At 34.0% G+C, this 25,752-nt stretch overlaps 2 protein-coding genes and 1 long non-coding RNA gene across 8 annotated transcripts in view; 1 reads left to right on the top strand and 2 right to left on the bottom strand.

Annotated features, from left to right (window-relative positions):
• LOC117567405 (anion exchange protein 3) overlaps positions 1 to 15,334 on the bottom strand; it is a 37,951-nt gene extending 22,617 nt beyond the window's left edge. For 2 of the 4 annotated variants that reach the window (XM_052005261.1, XM_034247366.2), the window contains exons 1-2: positions 14,677 to 15,334; positions 4,664 to 4,944 (exon numbers count right to left, since the gene is read on the bottom strand). In XM_052005261.1, the coding sequence (XP_051861221.1) occupies positions 4,664 to 4,741 (78 nt within the window). In that variant the 5' untranslated portion in view covers positions 4,742 to 4,944; positions 14,677 to 15,334. The remainder of the gene's footprint in view (positions 1 to 4,663; positions 4,945 to 14,676) is intronic. The other 2 variants (XM_052005263.1, XM_034247371.2) reach the window with 1 other exon arrangement.
• A 3,636-nt stretch (positions 15,335 to 18,970) lies between these two features.
• The window catches only part of LOC117571873 (serine-rich adhesin for platelets), a 41,989-nt gene continuing 35,207 nt past the window's right edge, over positions 18,971 to 25,752 (top strand). For 2 of the 3 annotated variants that reach the window (XM_052005257.1, XM_052005256.1), the window contains exon 1: positions 18,972 to 19,294. The gene's annotated coding sequence lies outside the window, so the exon portion shown is untranslated. Of the gene's footprint in view, positions 19,295 to 25,752 lie in introns of all 3 variants that reach the window. The other variant, XM_052005255.1, reaches the window with a different exon arrangement.
• On the bottom strand, positions 23,529 to 24,291 carry LOC127565657 (uncharacterized). The gene is made up of 2 exons (XR_007954990.1): positions 23,825 to 24,291; positions 23,529 to 23,743 (listed from the first exon to the last, which is right to left on the bottom strand). It is a non-coding gene; the product is annotated as an uncharacterized LOC127565657 (long non-coding RNA).

Raw genomic sequence — 25,752 nt, forward strand, 5'->3', positions numbered from 1 at the left:
TTTTATACAATATGCTATGCATGATTTAGTAAAATTTAATTGCAAGTAAAACATTTAAATGAATTTTACATGAGGCTTGTAAAGCAATTAAGTTGTAATTATTTTAATTGGTTTGTTGAGAAAGAATAAATTTACACTATATTTCTTCCATTTTTTATTAAATTTTGTTTGTTAGTTTACTTTTTGTGAAATTAAAGTAAAAGAGTTTAATGACATAATGAAATAACTCAGCTCCCTTTATATTTTTAGAGCAATTAAGATTTTATTTGGGTTTCTTGTAGAAGAATGAATTTTCAATAAATTCTATAAATTTTGTATTTTTGTTTGTGTAGTTGAAGCATAAAGTTTAATGTAGTAGTAAACATGCTCCAAGTACCGAAAATAAATTTACAAACAAAGATACAAATTATAAGATAAATAATAAAATATTATATTTGTAGAGAAATTAGTAGTACACATTATATAAAATATTATATTTTTAGAGAAATTAGTGGTATATTTTTATTCGTTGGTTATAATTGAATTAAAAACAAATAATTTGCGTGTATTTTATATTAACCTATTTTTGTTAGTAAAGTTTTTCGTAGTTAAATTAAGAATTTAGTTCAAATATAATGCTACTCGTACTCATAATATTATTTCCTTCTTTCATATATGCTGGCGTAATGTTGTAATTGAATTGTGAATGGCTTTATAACCAATGTGCCTCATTAGGAGGCGCATGTGCGTGCTTAGGCTGTCGCCGACAATTACGAGTGATAACAGGTGGACTGAGTACTCATCGTTGGCACATTCACACAGACACACACAAGCAGAGAATGATAAAGAGAGAGGGAGAGAGGGGAAGAAAGAGAGGAAGAGGCAGAGAAAGCACCCGCGGGGCAAACTAACAAGTAATTGAAATGTTGCGCGCCTAAATCATAGTCTACTTTTTGGGGCGCGCTTCCTTTCACTTTGCGACAGCTGCTGCCTTCTCTCCACCTAGTCAATTAAGTTAATAGTCAACGAGTAGAAGGGGGGATTAGAGGGGGACGAGTTTCAACTCAGGTGTCAACGATTTGATTACGAGCACTTACAGGCCAATGCCAATGCCAAACACTTTGTTATTGTTTTTGTTTTTGTTTTTTATAGTAGTTTGTATTTGTATTAGTTGCAGTTGCAGTTGCAACCTTGACCACGAATATTGATTTCCTGTTTTGTTGACTGTCGACACTCGACTGTTGACTGTGTGTCTGTGTCTCTGTGTATGAGTGTCTCTTTCTCTCTCTCTTTCTACCCGTCTCTGTCTGTTTTGGCTGCCCGCTTGTCTGTCCAGTTGTCCGCCCACTTTGAATGTCTAACGAGCTTCCTGTGTGCCCCGTTAACTGTTCTCTCTCTCTCTCTCTCTGTCCCTCTCTCTGTCTCCCTCTCTCTCTCTCCCTCTCTCTCTATCTCTCTTTCCCTCGCTCTCTCCCTCTCTCTCTCATTCACTACTCGCTGTTTGCTGTTCTCTATTTAGACGCACAATTAAAAGTGCGTTTTGTGTTTAGTTTTTGTGTTGCGTTTTTTTGTTTTGCTCTCGTTTTGTATTCACACAACGCTTTTGTTGTTTTATTTTTGTTTTTTTCTGCTTTGGCATAAGCCTTTTTCATTACGCTTTGGCCTTAAAGCCGCCCTCGTTGTTGATGCTGCCAAGCGGCGTATACGTAATATGTTCGCTTGCTAGCTTAAATGTAACACATTTGTATGAATGAATGAGCTTGATTACTTGTATTTGCCTCTCCCCCGCAGGCCTTGCATCCCCCCAAAAACGCTCCTAGTTGTCTATTGGCCATTGGCACGCGAAAGCGAAACTGAAATTGAAATCGAAATTGAAATCGAATTTGAAATCCAAACTGAAACTCAAACCCAAACTGGTTTTTAAATTGTGTCACTGACTGCCTGCCGGGCAAATATAACAACAACAACTGCGGAAATGTGTGGCGATAAAAACAACAACAAAAATCAATAACAATTACTTGACATTACGCGAAACGCTGGCAGCAACAACAACAACAAATAATAAAAACACCAAAACGAATTAATAATAATAAAAATGCATATGAACAAAACGCGAAAGTCAAACGCATTTTTTGCCAAACGATCGACGATCGAATCAATTGAATTTTTTGTGGAAAATTACCGAGACTTAAGTAAGTAGTTCCACAGATTAGTTAAATAAATAGTGAGAGAGATCTATCTAGACAGTTTATTAGCGAATGGATTGAGCATTAGGAAGCACATTCGCATTGTCGATGACAACACATGACAAATGGATGTCAAGCGATTTGAATGGAAATCTCGCATTCATTGCCAATTCTATGTGCAATCTGGCTAATTACAAAAATGTTTAATAAGCACCTCAATACCCTGCAGTAAGAATAGCTTACGAATGGGATTGATGCATTCGACTTTGCTTTAATTAGTTGTAAAGAATAAAAAGTATTTTTTGTTGAGTTTAAAAGTTTATCTTTCAACTTCAACTTGTTTAACTAATGAACTTGAAAATGTATAAATCAAAGAGTTTAATTACAAATCTTTAATAAACACCTCAATACCCTGCAGTAAGAATAGATCGGGTAGTTGCATTCGACTTTACTATAATTAGTTGATAATGTAATGTCATTTTTTGAGTTTCAAAGTTGAAATTGTTCTCTTTAGAAAGAAGTTGAAGTTGTTCTCTTGTTATAAATTAAAGAGGTTAATTACAAATCTTTAATAAGCAGTAAGAATACCTCTGGTAGTTGCATTCGACTTTCCTCCAGTTAATTGTGTATAATTAAAGCATTTTTTAAGTTTCAACTTTAAAATTGTTCTCCTTAAAGCTTCAATTTTTTCAAGCAATAAATTTGAATTAATTACAAGTCTTTAATGAACACCTCAATACCCTGCTGTACGAATAGCTTACGGAAAGGGTAGTTACATTCCACTTTCCTTTAGTTAATTGTGAATATTCAAAGAATTTTTTGAGATGCGAGTTTGAAGTTGTTTCTCCTTAAAGGCACAACTCTTTTAAGTCCTAAATTTGAAAATGTAAAATTCAAAGAGGTCAATTAAAAGTCTTTAATAAGCATCGAAATACCCTCCAATAATAATAGCTTACAGCAAGGGTAGTTGAGTTCGAATTTAAAGTTTCAAGTTGTTCTTTTTCAAGGTTCAACTTTTTTCAGTTCTAAATTGTCATATGTAAAATTCAAAGAGGTAAATAATTACAAGTCTTTAATAAGCACCTAAATACCCTGCAGTAAGAATAGCTTAAGGAACGGGTAGTTGCATTCGAAGTTCCTTTATTTAATTGCTAAAATAAAAGTTTCATTCTGAGTTTCAAGTTTAAACTATTTCACTTTAAAGGTTCAACTTTTTTAAGTAATAAATTTGACAATGTAAAAACCAAAGAAGTTTTTGAAGAAAGTACCTTTTGAAGTTTTATATTTGTAAGTAATAGAATAGCTTTTTAAACAATATCATTGAGAAGAACATAACAATTCATTTGGCAAGCAAAAACTATTGCAACTACATTTAAAACAACTATTTTTAAATTAAATTTCCCCAATAAGAAATTTAGCCCCTTGAAATGTTTAATAAAATAAAATTCATTAAAATTAACAAAATACCCATTTTTTACAAAAGCAAAACAGTTCTTAAAATATGCCAAATTAATATATCGCAAAATTACTTATATAAAAATATTAAATGTATATACAATATACTTTTAAAATATACCACAGAGTATTAAACATACCAGATGGTGAAATAAACTAGCTAAGATCCTATTGCTATAGACGTTTTTTACTATATAAAAGCATTTTCATCAGTAACTTCTACATTTTTTTAAAATAAATATTGTAGTTAAGAAATTTACTCTTTTAAAATGTTTACTAAAATCATATTCTTTAAATTTCACCATGACAGTATTAATTATTCAATCACAAGAACATAAACACAAAATTTATTTCTTGACTTGTCTCTAATATCACATAAAATATTCTCTTATATGAAATTAATTGTTTTTTCTCATGCTAAGCAATAATTACAACAACTTTGTCTTAATTATATGTAAAAAACATTTTCCTCAGGTAATTTCATGAAGAAATAAAGCATTTCAATTCCACAATCAATTAACTGAACATCTAGATCATTAAGGTTCTGTCTTGTCCCCTCTCTGCGTTTACATAAATTGCTCACTAAAATATAATTCACAAATATAAAAAGCTAATTTATTTAAAACCATTCAATGTATGTTCAATTTTAAAGTCTTCTTTTTAAACCCTTAAGTTTTTCATTGTTATTAATTGAAGGATTAAACATCTCGAACACTGAGTTTCCCTCTTGTCATTTATCTACGTTCGTCTTAAATACTTAACAAAATATAATTCTCAAATATAGAAAGCTAATTCTAATTTTTCTTACTTAAATTCATTGTATACATATTATTTTGTAATTCCTTAAGTTCTTCATTGTTATTAATTGATGGATTAAGTTTCGTAAACAAACATTGCATTGCAACAGCACAACAAAATTGTTTTCTACTGTATAAATTAAGTTCTAAAATTGAAAAATTGAAGCTACTCCAATTTCTGTGCATTGACGTAAATTGAATTTATAATTAAATTAAGAACTCGCTTTTCATGTGGTTTTCACTCACCTTTTTCTTTGTATTGAAGCCGAGGAAGGACAATTTGCGAACATTGTTCTCTCTTCCACTTGCCGAACTGAAACTCATCTTGTCGGCGTCTCCTTAAAAAAACTGTATAAATTGATCACGAGCGATCCTTGAGAGGATCGTTTTAATGGGGGGCGAACTGTCTATTTGATGATCTGAAGGCGGCAAAACCTGCGAACTTGCATTGAACTATAGTTGAATCGCGGTGGCCACTGCGAGAGCTTCAAGAATCTCGGCATTCGATGCGATCAAACAAGATTCAACTGAAAGAGAGAAAGATATAGAGATGAGGTTATACTTCAGAAGGCAATTTCATTAATAAGCAGACTGAGCAATAAAATTGTGCGATGCGACTCAATTAAAGTCAAATGTTTAATGTTTGTCGCACGCACAACTTGGGGAATTGAATGCTGAGAACTGGGAATTGTCAAAAGCACGCGACTTTTATATATCACTTGTTCAATTCTGAATACATATTGAAGACACTACTGAACGCTGAATGATGATGATGATGATGATGATGATGCCAGACAGCACTGATCGTCACTTAATGACTGGCATTTGACTTGCCATTTTGGGAGTCATTTTCATTTTCAATTCCATTTTCTCATTTCTATTTCTATTAATATTTCTTTTCTTTTTTAACAATTTGCGACTCGCGACACTCGGAATTGCAATTCAGACTGTCTTGAGAGTATCGAATTCGAATTTCGAGTGTCACAAGTCAAAGGACTTTTTGCGTGTTGGCTGGCATCTAAATTATTTAATGGGCACCTTTTGCGTTCTTTGTTTTGTTTTGTTTTGTTTTGTGCTTTCCACAAATTGAATTATCAACACGAAGTATCTATAGGATACAGGTTGAAGTATCTATAGGATACACAAGCGAATAAAACACAAACTTAAAGCGCGAGGCACGCTCAATGACAAACGAAAGCCATGTGAACCTGTTGCCGCTGCGTTAGCTCTGATTTATGTCTGCTACCCAGAACATTTTCCCCACCCGATTCGTTGAGTTTCGTAGTATTCGTAGTGTGTGGTGTGTGGTGTTAATGGATGAGTCGCGAGTGTATCGAGTGTCGTCGTTGTTGTTGCAGACAATCCGACATGAGTCTCGTGCTTAGATACGGCCTATTTCTATAGCCTACGTATACGTATTTATTTTCAGGTTCGTCGCATTTATTTCTTCTTCTTTCGATTATGTAAGCACAATGTGACCAGACCAGACCAGCCAGCGACTTAGTTATAAACAAAATGAAACTTCTTCTTCTTCCAACCTCCATTCGATTCACTTCGATTCGCACTGCGATAAAATTGATGACTCTATTTCGACGTGTGTTTGTCTTTAGTTTGGCCCTGGATTAAACTTGAGCTGACACACATACTCGATACACACACACACACACACACACCTCGAACTGCATTACTTACGAGCTCTGTGCCATTATTTGGCAGCAAGTTATTAACTAATAAACTAACGTGATAGATTGCGCAAATATAGAAATTTCCGGACTTAGGTTGTCTGATACTATATGTATGTTAGTTATACCGCTTTTAGGCTCTTGAGCTCTATAATACAGAATGTTATGTCAATGCAAATTGTACAAATTCTTTAACATTTCTTTTAATTGTTTTTATTTTCAATCACACTTTTGCAATCAATCTTTATCACACTTTTTCTATCAGTATTTTTTTCTAGGTTTACACAAATATATAAATATATAATGTAATCCACATAATGTAATCTTAGAAGAAAGACTATATACATACATGTATTTTATCATATATGTATATTTTACTATTTATACGATTTTTATAGTATTTCATGAGGTAAAATATATATTTCTGATCTCTTAAGCTGAAATGAATGTCAATATATCAAGAAATTAATGTATATTGTCACGATTTCACTCAATCTTCATAAAAGCTTTCGATATGTTTAAGAATAAGTTAAAATTAGTTTACGATATAAATAAAGCTTAAAAGCGAGTTGAATTAAGAGAGCTTTAAAGCTCGTTGAATCACTTAATCAGTTTACTTTGCTCACATTTTTTTAATTAATCATTATCAATCTATTTTTGTTTAAGAACAAATTTTGGATATCTTATAATTTATCGGTTTTAACAATATAAGCTTTTAAGCATTACAAATAGATAAATCAAAGCACATTTTATTGTCTTTCAAATTTTTTTATCAAACCTTTTTTTAATCACTTACTTTTGACTAAGATTTATTATGGAAAATTACACATCAATTTCACAATTTTTTTGTTGATTATACAATTTGACTTATATAAGAAGTTATAAAGAATTTAGATAAGTAGAACTTTATATAATGAAAGCACATAAATTTCAACTTTATTAGAAATCAAATTCTTTTATTTTCGCGATTAATAACAACCCAAATTATTAATACTCTAAACTCCAGGGAAATTTTAACAGTTTGTTTTTGGGAACACATACATATATAAGATAAGTTTATTCTTGGGTTTTCACTTTCTTCCTTGACAAAGTGCACTTATAAATTTAAGATAAGAATCTGGCTTTCGATTTTGAGTTTCAATCGTTGAACTTTGCACTCATTGAACATATATATCAAATGAATTTACCAATCGATTTCAGTTTTTTCCTTTAAATAATTTATTCACTTCACATTTTTTTTATTAAGTTCACTTTTCGTCTGCACACAACCGTCGCTTACTTTAATATGTTAATTTCTCGGGATCGCTTCACTATAGCTTTTCAGTTCTTAGAGCTTAGTCTTATAATAAACTGCGGTAGAATTCATAAATTTAATAATAACAACCGCAATTCGAGCTTTAACTAGAACTAACTAAAAGTTTGTTTACAAAAACATAAACCATTGGAGGTGAATAATATTTCATAATTAATTTACTTATTCAAATACGTAATCAATTTTCTTTAATGCTATAAATGGGCACTTCAAAGCACTCGCAATTGTAAATATTTTTATATAAATCATGACGCCTATATTTAGTTGAACGTTTAGCTGAATCATTGGGCAAATATTTTATCTGTTTATTAAAATATATGTGTTATCTACAGTTATTTGTGCTCTCCATGGCGCATCAATTGGGAGCGTCAATGGGAACCCCAATTGTAAAAGAGTCAAACAGAAGAGGGAAAAACAATACTTGTCATCGTATTGTACGAGTATTGCAGATTAGAATTGGCATGGCGTGCGTCAACCTATCAATAATAATGGTGATGAAGTCAGTTCGTCAAGCGAAAGGCGATCTAAAATATTTTAAGTTAAAGTCAATCAATCATTGGCCACTTATGAGTCTAAGAATACGCACATTTTCAATCGCGATCAATCTCAGCCGACACTTTCAATTGGTTTATTTATAAATTCACACAATCGCAAGGCGATCGAGGCGCAATCGCGTGACTCTTCGACTTGTGGCACGTACTCCTAGCAGCGCAGCAAGTGGAACGAAATAAATTTACACGTTTTTATGGTGTTATCAGAAGAACAAGTAAGAAAGCAAGAATCGAGTGTGCTTGACTATGATATACCTGCTACCCATTTTCAATAAAACCGTATTCTAAAAATATACCGAAATTATATACCTAAAAAATGATCAAATATACCGAATGCTGTATATGGTATACTACACTACATTCAATTTAATCATATCATACAAATATACCAAATTAATATACCACAAAAATACTAAATTATACTAAATGCTATATATCGATATAGTACTACATTCATATCAATATACTACATTCTAATAACAAACCAAATTAATATACCATAAAAATACTAAAATATACCGAATAGTGTATATGGTATATCGAATCGATATTATCGATATAGTACTACATTCAATAAACTCATATCATACAAATAATATACCGTAAAAATACTAAATTATACCAATGGCTTTTCATGGTATCACGACATGCATAAGACTATATTTAAAATTTACCATTGAGTGCACAATATACCAGAATAAAACTGTATCCTAGGAATATACCAAATAAATATACCACAAAAATACTAAAAAGTACCGAAGTCTATATGTATATACATATATAGTACTACATTCTATAAAATTATATTCTACAAATATACCAAATTAATATATCGCAAAAATACTAAAAATACAATATATTATATGGTATATTGATAATGTATTACATTTTACATAACCATATCCTAAACATATACCAAATTAATATACCACAAAATACTAAGTATATAGAGTGATATTTATGATATATCGATATAGTACTACATTCAATAAAACGATATCCTAAAAATATACCAAATTAATAGGTACCAAAAATATTAAAATATACCGAATTCTTTATATGGTATATTAATAAAGTGCTACTTTTTTTAAAACCACATTCTTCAAATATACCAAATTAATATACCGCAAAAATACTAAAAAAAAATAGATAATGCAGTAAATGATATATAGATATGGTACTACATACATTCAAAATATTCCACAGAGTAAGAAAAGTTGATTGTTAGCCAAAGCAACTAAGCCTCGAATACAATAGACTTTTTTGCCCTATGGATAGGGTATAATAAAGTGGGAAGTATACGGGGAAGGAGGCCTCATAAAGTAAAGGTGTTATATCTTAAAGCAAAAGCAAATAAATTCGCAAACCAAAGAAAAACAAAAACAGATCTGTAAAAGCAAAGAAAAGGCAAGGAAATTAACGTGGTGATCAATTTTATGGGTTCATTAGCAGACGGAAGAGCGCGAGGCAAAGCGATCGATCGATCGTTTGTTTCGAGTGCCTGACTTAGTTGTGATTTAAATTATTGTTTGTATACGAATTTGGCAAACTGTCTTCTGTCTGTGCGCCTTCTTATCACAAGGGTGCCATAAAACACAAAAAAGACACATCCATTGAGATCGCTTATCGTGCGCTTACAATTTATTTAAACAATTATTGACAGTAATGTATGGGCTGCGATCGTAAATTATCAAACATATTTTCTAGTATAGCAAACACACACACCCATTCACATCTCATTGTATAAATATCATAAATGGTTATGGTTGTTAATAATCGAGTTTATCAAAGCGCAAAATCTTGAATCAAATCACGTGCTCTGCTTTATCGATCGATAAAAAACGAAAGAAAAAAAGCCGGTTCTCGTCTAAGTAAAACATTTCATAACTCTAAACAGCTGCCACTCCACATTGCCACATTGCTAGTTGCAGTGGCAGTTGCAGTTGCATTTGCAACTGATCATGACCCAACTCCAGCTGCAGCCCAAAGAAACCGGTTTACAAATTGCAACAGTTTTAGCTGAGGCAGCTGCAACTGCAACAACTGACATTGAACTTGAAACAACTCTCCCTCTCTCTCTCTTTCGCTCTCTTTCTCTTTCTTCTTTATAGAGAGGGTTGTGCACTGCAATCGAGGCGTATTTCCTGTACGCAACAATAAAAAACCATAAAACGCAAAGGCCTCAACCCACTTGACTATTAAAATATACAGTGCACACTCGTCATACCAAACATAGCTCAACTTTCCACCTCTTTAGCCAGGGGCGCCGTTCAAAGTGGAGACTCAAGTGTGACCATATATTTATGAGTGGTACGATTATATACGACGGTGCTGCATTATAATATTCAATAATTTGAGAGTTATTGGTTTAGTGGGGCCCTAAATCTGTCACTTGCCCATAAAACGAGATTAGAAGAAATTTCATTTTCGCTGCTGCGGCCCGTCAGACAGCTCGTCATATCAACAGAACTTGCGAGAATAAGGTCGACGCGATGCGAGGGTTGTTTAACAGGTTTTGAAAGTATTTTAATGAATTGTAGCATGTATTTATAAACTTTCTGAGAGCAAATTTAATGAACATCTCAACTTAATGGTGCCAAACATAATGATAAAAAGTTCAATACATGAAAGTTACTGAAATATAAAACTTAATTGTCTACTTTTTCTATAGAAAATATTTGCAAAATGGTATATTAATTTAAAGAAAATAATTAAAAAGTATTAATAAGAAACTTGACTATTTAGGATCTTCCTAGTTTAGATTCTTTTTAACTCTAATTTATTATTATGTATAATATTTGAACATACGGCAATAACTTCTCGTCTTTTATCGAGAAAATTCTATAGTGCAATAGAAATGTACAAGTAATTTTAACAATATGATATTTAATGTTCACATTTTCATTGTTTAGTTTCTTTTGAATTACAATCTAATTTATTCATTAAAAAATGTGATATATGAAAAAATACTTTTAGCAAAACGTTTATTAAAGTAATAATTACATTTTCGTCAGCACTAAAGAGTTGAATATTTAGGATCTTCCTATTTTAGTTCTTTATAATTACAATCTAATATTAAATTGTTCAAAGTTTAAACAGAGGCTAATAAAATAAGAATGACATTTTATTGTAGTTTAGTTCCTAGTTTCCTAGTTGAGTTCTTTTAAATTGTAATCTAATAATTAATATGTTAAATTTGTCATATTTATAAAGATAAATAAAAAATGATCAAAAAATTAATAATAATAAAATATTATAATAGTTTAAATTTTGGAATTTTCCTAATTTAGTTCTTTTGAATTACAATCTAATATAAAAATGTTTTATTTTTACAAAATTATTAAAAGGAACTATAATAATATATCATAGTTTTATATCTGTGACTTTCCTAGTTTATTTCTTTTTAATTACAATCTCATATTTAACTGTTTAATTTAAAAAAAGATAATAAAGAATTTTAATAACATGTTAGCATAGTTTAATATATGAGATTTTTGTTTAGTTATTTTCATAAGCAATTTTAATTTGTAGAAAATGATTAAATAGAATTATAATAGCATTTTATCATAGTTTACTATCTGGAACCTTCGTAGTTTATTTATTTTTAATTATTATTACATTCTAGTATTCAGCTATTGAACTATTCATATCAGTTGAATCAACCCTCGCACTTCCCCGAGACTAGTTCCATAAATTATGCAATAGAATTGAATTTATTTGTTGTTGTTGACCTAGCCCGTTTACTGTTTGCCATCGAAAGTAGAAGTTTCCCACATCCACATCCACTTCGAGTGTCGCCCACTCTTCAGTGGATTTATGGTCAGTTAGGCGAATGTGGGTAAAGGTTCACAGCACTTCAAAACCTATTGCAAGCAGAACACATACATATATGCACACTCATACAATCACACTGATCAAATAACAACAATTCAATACAATAAACAAAATATAAAACAACAACGGAAAACAAACATAAAATATTTAGAAACGCTTCAATGCTTCAATGATTTTCCACACACAGCACATGAAATGGAAAACCAATTGCAATAGAACAAACAGCCCAACTGTAAACAATACAACTTACAACAACAACAAGAGAACGAGTCGGAGTAGAAGAAGAAGAGCTGAAACATATAGCTCTAATTGGACTATCGTCGGAACCAACCGAACCAACTAATAACCAAATGACTCAACGATCAATGCGTCGACATTCGAAGTACTTTTCGAAACCCCCGAGACGAGGTCTCTCTCTCTCTCTCTCTCTCTCTCTCTCTCTCTCTCTCTCTCTGTCGCTCATTTTCTGTCTGAGTCTTCCTCTTCTTCTTCCGTTAAGATAAGCAAATTTCGCTTTTCGTGATCGTGATTTTTATTATACAATACATGATGAAACTACTCCCTATTGTATAAATAGGAATGTCTGGAAAATCACTTCTAAAAGGGGATTTTAAGCAAAGGGTTAATCAGAAAAAGAAAGTACAATGAACCAATGACTATTAAAAGATTGTAGAAATTAACTTTTTACCAGAAAATGTCCGATATAGGAGACATTTTTTATGTGTTTCCAGCAATATTTTATTATGGTTAACTGGAAAGTTTAGACGACGCAAGGCTATCTATTTATAAGCAAGTCATATATCTTATCAGCCAATTAAAAAGAAACTCAATATGTCAGACTTATTCGACCATTTTCGAAATGATTGCTCGAGACGATATAATAGTATAAATAACACAATTATGATATGACAGTATATACTACAAGTAGCTGGCCAAGTGATATATCATATCAAGTAATTCGAGGAAAGCGTCATAAAATTATACGAAAGTGACAAGTCCGAAAAAAAGCAAAAAAAAAGGGAGGCATATCACATTGTTGAAATGCAAATGGTTCTACAATTTTTAGAAAGATAGGTCAGGGGCCTCAGACACGTAAACAATTGTGTTTGAGAGTTTTGGTTTTTTTTTTTTTTTTTGTAATCACATCTACTTATTGTATTTTCTATAGTCAGCACACCCTTCCGCTCCCTTTCCTCACCTTCTTCTATCATTTGTTATTACATACTCTCACATACTTTAAATTGCAGGCACTGCAAATTCCGTGAACCGTGCACAGGAACAATAAATACTAGTCTGAAAAACAAAACATGAGTTCGCCGCAACTTGTGTAAACAAAACTGCAAAAACAACAATAACAATAACAACAACAATGGCAACAATCAACTTTAAGCGTCATGATACATTTTGGTTAAATATCAGAAAAGAACAAAAAATAAAACTACACACAAGTCAAGATAAACAAATTCTAGTTACCATTGTTGTGTTGTGTACCGTTTATCGTCAGAGAAGGGTCGCTAGCAAGTGCAAGTGCGAGCGAGACAGAGTTGATAGTTACCAAAGGGTTGAAGCAGAGGAGGAAGAGGAGCAAAGAGAGAGGCAGCCAAATTATTGAGCCATTACTCACACAGCTGTGTAACCGCCACTGAAGTGTGAGCGAGAGAAGAACAACAATAACAGAAAAAGTGCAAGCCGCGAATTTCACGTGTAGCGAACGAAAGCTTAAAGCGCTACAAAACTTGACGGCGCTTCTGATAACAAAGCCCCGCAGACATTGACTGCGCTGCCGGCGCGCGTGCGGCACAAAAGAGTTGTTGTTGTTCTTGTTGTGCTTGTGCTTGTTATTGTTATTGTACGAGTAACAGTAGTTTGCATAAAAGCAGACGAGCTTAACATAGCGCCAGGCCAACTGAGAACGAGACAGTGCGAACGATTGGGAAACGAAGAGAGAGCGAGAACGAGTAGCCAACATAAACTATGTTTACTTTGAAACAAAAAGAATGTAATGAAAATGCAAAGAGCACACAAAACAGAAGTAAAGGAAAATGAATGGTGAATGAACGAAGCCACAGCCGAAGCCGGGCCCCAAAAACTATGCGGAACCAGTTTCAAAAGCAAAGTGCCAAATGTCTGGAGTCAGAACTCGAGCTCTGGGCGTGTGAGCGAGAGAGGGATATAGAGAGATGTTTAAAGTCAGCGGGAGCTGAAGAGTCACTGAGTCAGTCACATGCTGCATTTGTGATCTTGATTAGTTCTTGTTTTTGTTTCGTACTTGTGCTCTTTTTTCTTTTTTCTCATTTCGTTTTTGTTTTTGGTTAATTTCAAGTTCTGTTTGGCAGGGAGATTGATTTGATTTTTTTGTATTTATTCCTATTTTGTTGTTTTTGTTTTGTTCGACCCAATAATTCAGTTCAGACAGTGAGCAGCCAATCTATCAGCATTTTTATTTCGGGGTGACACATGTTTTTGCCTTCGCGCAGTCGAGTGCTTTATAGCGTATCTGCCGTCGATCATTCACAATTTGTTGCGCCACTTTTCACTCATTCAAGTACCCGAAATTGCTTGTCTACTATTTGACACTTTTTGCTTTTTCGTTGGATCACTGCACGAGTTTCCGAATTTCACAGTTAACGACAGACGCAGGTGTTGTGGGAAAGAAAAAGGGGCAGGCAAAAGTAAAAGATCAGCGTCGTCACTGGCGCAATATCGGGGGCCCGGGACCGAGCCAGAAAAGTCAGCGATAAGTTGAGAAAATATTCAGATTTTAAAAATGGCACAAAAATAGCAGACACAACAATAATAAAAAATACATTTGCCCAGACCAAAGAAGAGATGAACAGACGGACGGAATCGTAAATGAATATAATAATAATTGACACGTACTTTAAAGATCTCTTTTACCTACGTCGCAGCGTTGCGTCGTCGGTTTTGCCAATTTTACAGTTTCTCTCTCCTTCAGAGCTGAAAATTTTCCACTGTTTGTGCGTGTGTGTGGCACAACTTCATTGATTAGCGTGCAACAGATCACAGGGGATGCGGCGCGGTGAATGACAATAAACAAATCGGTTTTTTAATAACTAAAAATCGCGACGTTTGATAGTTTTGATGGAGGCGGTTCTTCAAGGCGATAGACGTCACACACAAGCACACACACACGGAGAGTACAAAAAAGAAACGCGTCGATAAAAACAAAACTGGCAGACGACAAACCAACAACAAAATAATATAATGAAATACAACGGCGATCGGAGATCGGAGATGTCGCGGCACCGGGAATGGCGAAATACTCGAACACCACACAAAATGGCAGAAGTTGAACACAACACTGACAAAGATAAAACCGTGTACAAAACTGTTACGTTTTTATTAGAAATATGAATTGTTTTTATTCTTTTAATGATTTCTTTCGTATTCTTTTTTAGGACTTTCGATAGCAATAAGAGAGACGCGCGCGCGCGTCGTTAAACAAACTTGAACTTGACGTTTTGGCTACTTTCAGGCGATCGCGTCGATTGTGTTTGCGGCTGCACGTTTCTCAGCGTAATGATTTACTGTTCCTGGGGCAGCACGTTTTTAAGCACAGAGAGCGGCAGCAAACAGCAACAACAAGCGCAACAACAACAACAGCAGCAGCAGCAAATGGCCAGACAGCAGCAAGAGCAACAACAACAACAACGCGTTTTGGAAGGCAGCGAGAGAGAGCAAAACATAAAAATATGTTTGTCCAGCCAGGCAGGCGCTGCTACAAAACTACCCTGTAATGTGTTGGCTAACTACTTACTTGATATAAATATGAATTTGTTGATAAATATTTAATCTAAGGAATATAGTTTTATATTTTAAATATTAAATAAATTGTATTTATAAATGAATTCACAAGCACCTACAGCGACAGCTGATAAGGACTGCCAGCATAGCTAACCCCCGTTGAGTTTTGTAAATACAGGGTATGCAAAATAAGCAGCCACTATTACGGAGAGCACGTGAGCATGGATGAGCGCTCGTTACTGGGCAAGAGCCACCCTCGTTTAGTGATCGGCTCTTGCGCTCTCGTCTTATCTGCCTCTCTCTCCGTCTCTCGCTCATTCTTTCTGTTCGCTCTCTTGCAAAAGGCATTACGCATTAATGTAGCTGTGATTGCTGCTTACTCCTCATAGCGAGGATATGTTGCATGTTACAACAACAACAATAGCAGGTGCAAGACGTGCTAAACAAAAACTGCCCCGAAAATTCGCTGATCTATTAATAGCAACGAAAATCACGTTTAATCATAAAACAGAATGAAGATCCCAAGATATGTTTGTGAATCAATTGACATGTGAATTGGCTGATTTGGAAGCTCAAATTGATTGATTTGCTTGCTGTGGCGCTGCTCGCGATTGAAAAAGGTGTGAAGTTGTGTGCCAGACCGGCACAACATTTTGCCGCCGTATAAATGTGCTGTTATTTCGAGTGCCATTTTATTTCCAAACAAATATGTCAACAATTAATTGCTTATAACATAATAATACAACAACTTGCTGGTGTATTCCCACGTCTGAGGGAAGGAAAGGGGAAGATTGTGAATTGCTGATAAAAAAAAGTGTCAGAAAAAAAAGAAACCGTAGTAAAAATTTCCAGAAATCTGTCGAAAACTTAACCCAAGTATACATTTTCCGATTATCTGAATTTGATTTGATGACGTCAAAGCCATTCATTATGATATCAGGTCAAATTCCTTTGTGCCGCCCTGTTGGCGATAACAATTTGTAACTGGCCGATAATTGCCGCTAAATCTCCATACGAAATTGAAAAGCTAGCAAAATATTTTCATTGATTGAATATGACAACTATTTTGATCGAACGTTAATTTGTGTGTGATAGAAGGAAAAATTTGAGACGACGTCGCAAAAAAATTTAGTTAACTTTTTGTACACAATAAGTAAGTACATAAGATTTGGGTATTTACGCGCTAAACACACTTATTCAACCAATTAAAATTCTATTAATTGATAAGCGAAAAAAAAGTCAATTAGTCACGGCAAAAGACGAAGCAAACGAACGCAACGCCCAAGGGCTAATTAGGCTGGTTGCTTAGCGGGGGCCGGCATAAAGGTTAATTAGCTGCCCGCCTGAAAGTATGCAACGATTTTTTAATAACTGCAGCCGCCTAAAAGTATGTGAGCAAAAATATTGTGGGTGTCGTCAATACACAAACACATGCAATGCTGATAACAAAAAGCCACACGAAATGCAGCTTTTTGAGTGAAAGCTTTGGGCGTGTGGTGAAAAGCTTTCCACGCACTTTTGTCCCAAGGCTCTTTAGCTCCTGTTGCTGTTGCTGCCGATGTCGCGACTGCTGCCTCGGCTGCTGTTTGGCTCTTGGCTGTTGGCTGTTGTGTTGGCCATTTGTGTGCGCTGCTGTTGTTGTTAGGAGAACACTAAAGGACTACAACTTCATTTTATCATTTGATTTACCTGCAAAACTTGTACAATGCGCACTTCCGTCGCCTAAACAGAATTTTTCTTTTCCCAACCGTTTGCCTTTTGTTGCCCTTTTTTTTCCGCCAACTTGGCAGCCAGTCTACTAAAGGAGGGGGGGTTGGGGTAAAGGGATCGCCATTTGGTTCATCTAACTATGTGCAACTATCTTTTTTCAATTTCCCCGCATGGCTGATGCTGCGCTGGCAAAAGAAGAAGAAGGAGATGAAGGAGGTTTGATGGCAACCCTGGCACTGTCATTTATAGGTAGTGTCTGTTGGTGGTAGAGAGGGGGGTTAGAGGGGTGCAGGGACTACCCCAGCGAGCCCATATAAAACGGAAATGGAAGTTTTGTAAATGTTTTCTTTTGTGTTTCTTTCTAGTTCTACGTGTGTCTCTATGCATGTGTGCGTGTGTGTGTGTGTCTAGAGCAATAACAGCAAACACTAACACTTACGCAACACGACGCCTTTGAAAGATGAGCGCATGGCCAAATGGGTGGCAACAACATGGCAACAACGAGATGGCCCCACATGGCAAGGACTCTGCACTTTAGTTTTTGGGTTGCAAGTGTTGCTTTTTATGGCACTTGACGCTCTGCCAAGGGTAACTCTACCTCCCCCCTCCCCTTCCCTTACTCTCTCACCTAGCTGCCATCATTTTACAGTTCTTTTGAGTTGGGTTTGGTTTTTAGCACCTTCTTCTTCTCTCCATCTTCCATCTGCCATCGGAGTTCATCGTGTTGAATTTCATTTCGGTTTGCCATCGCTGCGATAAGCAAGTGCTTTTTAATAGCTGGCAACAGTTATGCATATTGATGAATGTGTGTGTGGGGTGTTAACTTTTCATAGCGACTGTCATAAACAGCAGCATTATCAGCTTTGCTTAATGAAAAGCTTTAGCTTTGGCTTTTGTCTTTGATCTATGCAAATGTGTGTGCACTAGAGGTGGAGAACTATCGATGGCACTATCGGGACATCTCGATAGTGGCGCGCACTCTCGATAGTGGTCAATCGCTATCGTCGATAGTGGTCGATATTTATTCATATATCTTTGTATACCCGCAACCTCCGTAGGTCGAAGAGGGTCTTCAGCAAAGGGGGACAAATCATTTCAAATAGGCGTTCAAAATTATTGGTTGAAATAAATATATAAATAGCAGTTAAGGTAAACCTAAAAAATAAAAAATCATATTATTCAAATAATCATTATTTATTATTTTCAGATAAAGATTGAAAACCAAATTTCATACTCTCATATTTGAAATAAATATGGGTTACTTCAAACAACTAATTAAATTATTTTCTTTTACTGCACTATCGACAACTATCGACGATAGTTTATGGAAACTATCAAGCACTATCGATGGCGCGGACTATCCATAGTTCTCCACCTCTAGTGTGCACAGTTTTCTCACACACTGTCATAAACAGTAGCATTATCAGTTTTGCTTAATGAAAAGCTTTAGCTTTGGCTTTGGCTTTTGTCTTTGATCTATGCAAATGTGTGTGCACACTTTTCTCACACACTGTCATAAACAGTAGCATTAGCTTTAGTTAAAGAAAAGCTCAGCGGGAGAGTCAAAGAGAGAAAGAGAGTGAGAGAGAGAAAGCTTCAATCACCTGCTCAAAAGCTCGCTCGCTGCGATCGCTTCGATCGTTGGCGTTGTCGTTGGCGATTCTAAGGTGCTCGCTTTGTGCGTAGCCCACAGTCAGTTGCCGTTGACGCTTTTGGCTAATAATAATAACAAATATGACGCGACGCAGTTGAAAAAAAATGATCAAACTGTCGACTGACTGTAAGGCAAGGTCACGAGTGAATGAAAAATTCAAAGTTACCAGTTGCAAGTGAAGTGACAAAGCAAGCAAGAAATTAATAAATAATTACGCCAGAGCAACAGCAACAAAAACAACTGCAAAGTAATAAAACACCAACACCAACAACAAAAATAACAACAACAACAACAACAACAACAGCAGCCATAAACAACTAGACAAATAAAACAAGAATTCGCGATAAGATAAGCGAAACGCTGCCAAAGGTGAGTTTTGGCTTTGCCAGTGATTTGCATGTGCCACCAAAAAACAAAAAACAAAAAAATAAAATAAGAGAACTAGATCACACGTACGATTCAGATACATATATATTATATATATCAAAGTCTAGCTAGTTGTTAGTGTCGATTTCTTTGCGGCGCTGGGTTCGAGTTTTTCGCTTCAGTTGACGCATGCAACATACAGTTGAGAGTTGGCAACACGGCAGCAGACACAGTTATGCATATTAAATATCTGACAGCCGCTCACCGAACACTGAACACCGAACACACAACTACAATTACAGTTGAGCGGCGGAATTTGCATTTGGAAAAGGCGCTGGCAAAATGCTTAAGCCGCTTACCTGAAGCTGAAGTTGGAGCAACATTAGTCCAATTGTTTCAAATAAGAATGCGAAGCCGGCATTTAATATTAAGCATACGCAGCATGTGCAGCACACAATACGAGTACAGTTGTTGGCATAAGTATGCACACACACACACTCGCATATGCAAATTTAGATAGCATGAAGTTATGCAATCAATCAAGCATTTTGGCCTCTCGGTTAATTATGATTTCGACTGTCTGATAAATCATGAAATTGTTAGTATACGAGTATATTGCCGGATTGGTTTCCGCTTTTAGCCGCAGCCGTACTGACGACACCCACTGTTGCCATGGCGTTAAAGGCTTTTGTTGAGCGCATTAGGAACTTTGGGCTTTACTCTCTGTTTTATTTTAAATGAAATTCAACAAATATTTACAACTTTAAACTCTAGTGAAAACAAGAAACCTGCTGTCGAATGTATTCGACTGTGAGATACTCGCAATGCGGTATTATTCTTAAAGTATACCAAATTAAAATATACTAAAATATACTGAAGGCTTTATTTGGTATATTGATTTAGAGCTACATTTGAAATATACCATAGAGTACTAAAATATACCATATTGTTAGCCAACGAAACTAAGATTAATATACCGCAAAAGTATTAAAATATACCGAATGCTATATTTGGTATATTTATGTTGTATTACATTCATAATGTAACATAGAGTACTAAAATATTCAAGATTTTTAGCCAATGCAACTATTATTAACATACCGCAAAAATACTAAAATATACCGAATGTTATATTTGGTATATTATTGGAGATCTACATTTAAAATATACATTAAAGTATTTAAATATAGCAGATTGTTAGCCAACGCAATTGAGATTATTATACCGCAAAAATACAAAAATATACCAAAAGTTTAATTTGGTATATTGATATGGTATTACATTCAATTATACCGTATACTACTGAAATAGACAAATCACCTAAGATTAGTATATCAGAAAAAATACTGAAATATACCGAAGGCTATATTTGGTATGTTGATATACTACCACATACAAAATATACCATAAAGTACAAAAATATACCAGATAGCTGCCTGCAGCAACTAAAATTACTATATCGTAAAATAGTGAAATATATCGTATGCTATATTTGATATATTATTAGAGTTCAAATATACCAAAGGCTAAATTTGGTATGTTTATATACTACTTTATACAAAATATACCATAAAATATACCAGATTTTTTCCTGCAGCAACTACTGAATTATACCGTATGCTATATTTGATATATTATTAGAGTTCTACATTCAACATATACCACAGAGTACCAAAGTATACCAGATTGCTATGGGGAGCGGGTATGAAAAAAGGGAAAGTGTGGGGGAAGCATTGACAGTGGCAATTGCGTAATTATTGTGTATACAGACATATACTTATATGGCTGACTGTTGTGTATACAAAGAATTTTCAAAGTACGCAAATTGGCAAACAAGCCAGCGTTCAGCGTAGAGCGTACAGAGTAAAGCGTCTCCAGTTCGTGGGCTTCAAAAGACTCGATTCCACTCGAGTCGACTCGAGTCGACAACAGCAACAATTTGCAATTATGCGGCTTGATTACGAGTCTGTCAATTGCGTGTAGTTTGCACGCTCCGTTGGCGAGTCGTAAACACACACACAAACAAACACACACACACACACACACACTAGCACAGCCTTTAGCATAAGTCCAAGCAACAACAATAAAGTGCAGGTAATAATTAAGTATACGTAATTGTAATACCAAAAAGGTCTCGTCTTTGCCTTGAGTGCTTTTGCTTTACATCAGTTTTACAGCATATTCGAAATATGAATATACGAAATACGAAATCAGTTATTCACAGCATGCAAATGCAATCTGAGTTGCCATTAATTTTGAGCTCTAGGAAGTTCACTCGACACCCGAATACGTAAATATTGTTATTAGGTTCATTCGGCCGCATAAATCCAACCAAAACATCTGCTGCACTCTGAAGTAAAATAAAATTGCCAACCGATTATTAAGAGTTGCTCTTAGAGTAATTGCCAGTGAGTTCATCATCAACAGATGTATTTATTATTATTCTAGCCAAAAGCCACAATCATAATTATGCCAATTTTGTAGCTGAGGCGCAAATTTGTTGAAAATTCGAGCTTAAATAAGCATGAGCAGAGAAGCTTTGTCTTAATGCCGAACTATTAGTGGACAGACTTCAGTTTCAAACATTTCTGTTCAAGCAGATTAACTGGCAAGTGGTTCATTAAAACAGATACATAATAAAGTTAGAACTGAAGGAAATAAAAATGAGTTAGTTTGTTGTTACGTTGTGGAGGTAAAAGCTGCAGAATATTGTTTAGAGTTTTATAACTTTTGCAAGGGATAAAACTGTAAAAAATAATAGCAGTGGATTGTTAAATATTGTTTGTACCTAATGCATTATTTTATAACTTCAATATCGAAGTAAAGCAACTAGAACTGAATGAAATAAATGATGAAGTAGTTGAGGTAGAAGAACTTTTGAAATTATTAAGTATTGTTTTAGATTTAATGCATTTTGTTACAACCTCAACATGGAAGTAAAAGAGATACATAATAAAGCTACAACCGAATGAAATAGAAGATGAAATTGTAGAGTTAAAAGAGCAAGTGAGATTGTAAAATATTGTTTGGATTTTATGCAAAATTTATGAACATCAAAATGGGAGAAAACAGATAAACGAATAAAGCCAAAGCTGAAAACAAGTAAATGAAAGTTGTGCTAACTTTACTTGGAATTAAAATAATATAGTTTGTATTTAATGTATAATTTTAAGCCATCAGCATGAAACTATATTACCGAAAGCTAAAAAAGTGCTGAATGTAGAAAAGCAGCATAGATTGTTAGATATTGTTTATATTTAACAAATAGTTTCACAACTTTAACGTGTTACTTTGAAAAGTATATTAAAAAGTTTTTTATCAGCCACAAAAACGTATATAAATACCTTTAACAATTATCTCAGCTGATTTTAGAGAATTTTTTCAAAATGAAATATGTATATATTATTAAATTTACATATTTCAATAGCTCTGTCTATTGAAAGATAAACCAATTTGTTCCAGATTAGAAGAAATTCAGAAAGCTATTTTTATTTCACTTTTTTTAATTTTTAGAACAAATTGGAAGCAAATTAGAAGAAGTAAGAAAGCTACTGTCGAGTGTGCTTGAATTTAAGATAATTAAGAAGATAATCGCTGTGAATAAAAGGAAAATACTGCGACAATATTCTTAAAATATACCAAATCATTATAGTACAAAAATACTAAAAATATAAAAAGGGGCGATTATTGGGTATATTGATTTAGTTCTACATTTAAAATATTTCAAGGAGTACTAAATATATCACATTGTTACCGTAGGCTTTATTGATATGGTACTCCAAATTAAATATACCACAGAGTACTAAATATATCAATATATCAGTCGGACAATGCAGCTAAATTATTTCTAAAATAACTTCTTCAATTTTATCTGTTCCGTATAATTGAGTTATTTTCATCATCAATAATATCAAAGTAATGAACTACATATTAATTTCAAAAGTTAAATCGCGCACATTTTTAAGCAATCGACATTTAAAGTTAAATGCAATATTTCTAATCCTTTACTTAATCACATCAACAAATAATTCGGACTCGAATTTCTTTTGCTTTCCATTAATTGAAAAGTACAATTTAAGTGTTTTTCTGTCTTCATCCCATAAAAATACATTTTAGATGTTAACTAAAGTCTAGAGCATTTCACTTGCTTTGTGAACTTCGAGCATGAAACATATGCACACAGAAGTGAAAGCTATTGATACTAGATTTTAATATACGAATCAATAAACATTCATCACACTCACACACACATACATTTTTGTGTTTGTATTTGTATCAATCTTGCACGCAAAATAAAATATTCGTTTTGAAGAAATAAATCCCAGTTTCAAACTTAATCGCTTGACAGCAAATTTTTGGCAATTTTCAAGTGAATTTTTTCCTTATTGTGGTTGTTATTCTTGTTGCTGTTGCACTTCGGATTTTGCATTTGCATTTGCATTTGAATTTGTGCTGCTCGAGAGCGAGAGAGAGAAGAACACATTAAGATGATTCATTGCGTCTATCAATAGCATTCAATGCGCTTGGATATACTCATTCATATTCCATTCGAATGCTCGCTCATCAGCATGCATTCAGCACTCGTCTCGTCTGGATTCATCTCTTCTCCTCTTCCTCTTCCTCTTCTCTCTCTTTTCCCTGAACAGTTTCTTTGCTCGTACTGTTGCATTGCGCATACGCCGCGTGTGACGCACATTTTGCCACTTTGGTGCCGCAAGCCTTGCGCCTTCAGCCGACTTCTTTGGCTGTGGCTTTGGCTGCGGTCTCAACTGCATTTTCCACTATTAACGTGCTCATTTTCACATTTCTGGGTTGCAAAAAGGAAAAAGGCTTTCATTGTACTGCAAGCGTCCGAAAAGACAACGAAAAAACGTACAAACAAACGAAAAAAAAAAACAGACAAGCAAAGGAATGAAAAAAATATTAAAATTTATGATGACAAAACCCGTCGACAAAACTTTCAACGCCAGCTGCAAATCTTTGCAGAGCAACAGCAAAAGCAGCAAACAACCAAAAAAAAAGCAAAAAAGTGAAATAAAAATACTAAAAAGAAATACAAAATTCAAGTAAAAATATACATTTTTTATGCGATGAGTTTGTCGCCGGGTTCTCTTCACACACACACACTCACGCACACACATAGTTGCACATATGGATAGCATTGCAGGAGTAGATACAGCTCTAGTTCATGTCGTTAGTGTTGTTGTTGTTATACCCGCTATAAATAGGACAGAAGAGTATTATAACTTTGTGACCACAGGAAATTTGCTTGCGATCAGATACTAATTTTAAAAGTTATTCAATCGGGTCTTAGTCGGTCAGTTGACAATCTGGTATATTTTGTATTCTTCAGTATATTTTTAACATATACCCAACAAAGATTTTGGTATTTCAGTATTTTCGGTTATTCACAATCTGGTATCTTTTGTATTCTATGGCATATTTTGGGCGTAATAATAATCACTATATAAAAGCAAACACTTAGTTTTCAGTATTTTATGGTATATTGAAAATCTGCTATCTTTTGAATTCTACGGTATATTTTGAACGTAAAAACGTAAAAAAAACTTTAATATTTTATTGTTTTGGTATATTGATAATCTGGTATCTCCGGTATATCTAAAAAAAATTAAATTGATAATCTGGTATCTTCGGTATATTTTATTACTTTTTTTTTATAAATTTGTAATCTGGTTTTTATGTAATTTCCGGTATATTTTGAACATAATAGAATACCGATATACCAACAAAGACTTTGGTATTTTTAGTATCTACTGATGTATTGACAATCTGGTGACCTTTGTATCATGCGAAAGTTTTTTAACTTAATAGTATATGAATATACCATACAAACATTTCAGTATATTTTTGTATTTTTTGGTATATTGCCAATCTGGTATCATTTGAACCATGCGGTAGTTCTTAAACTTAATAGTATATGAATATACCAAAGAAACAATACAGTATATTTTTGTATTTTTGGTATATTGACAATATGGTATTTTTTGTATTATACGGTATAATTTCAACTTTGTATTGAGTATTTTTTGGTATATTGACATTTTGGTATTTTTTGTATTCTACTGTATATTTTCAACGTAATGCTATACCGATATACCAAGCAAATATGTTGGTATATTTTTAATACTTTTGTTGTATATTTATTATATATATTTTAAAATTTTTTGGGTACACTGATTAGGTATATATCAAAAATAATACCACACTATTTAGCTATAATGGACAATAGGTATCAAGTATATCAGAGTCGAGCATACTCTATTGTTGCTTTCTTACTTGTTGTTATTGTTGCTATTATTGTAGCTGCGATGATGAGAGAGTGCGGTGCTTCGGCAGCTTTCAATATTCGCACAGCTTTGAGCTTACTTTTTCCATTTCCCAGTGTCATTTTTGAAAAATTGATTTATGGCCAATAGTGCGAACAGAGCGCGGGGGCGTTT

The sequence above is a fragment of the Drosophila albomicans genome, chromosome 3 (assembly GCF_009650485.2).
Source record: "Drosophila albomicans strain 15112-1751.03 chromosome 3, ASM965048v2, whole genome shotgun sequence".
Taxonomy (NCBI): domain Eukaryota; kingdom Metazoa; phylum Arthropoda; class Insecta; order Diptera; family Drosophilidae; genus Drosophila; species Drosophila albomicans.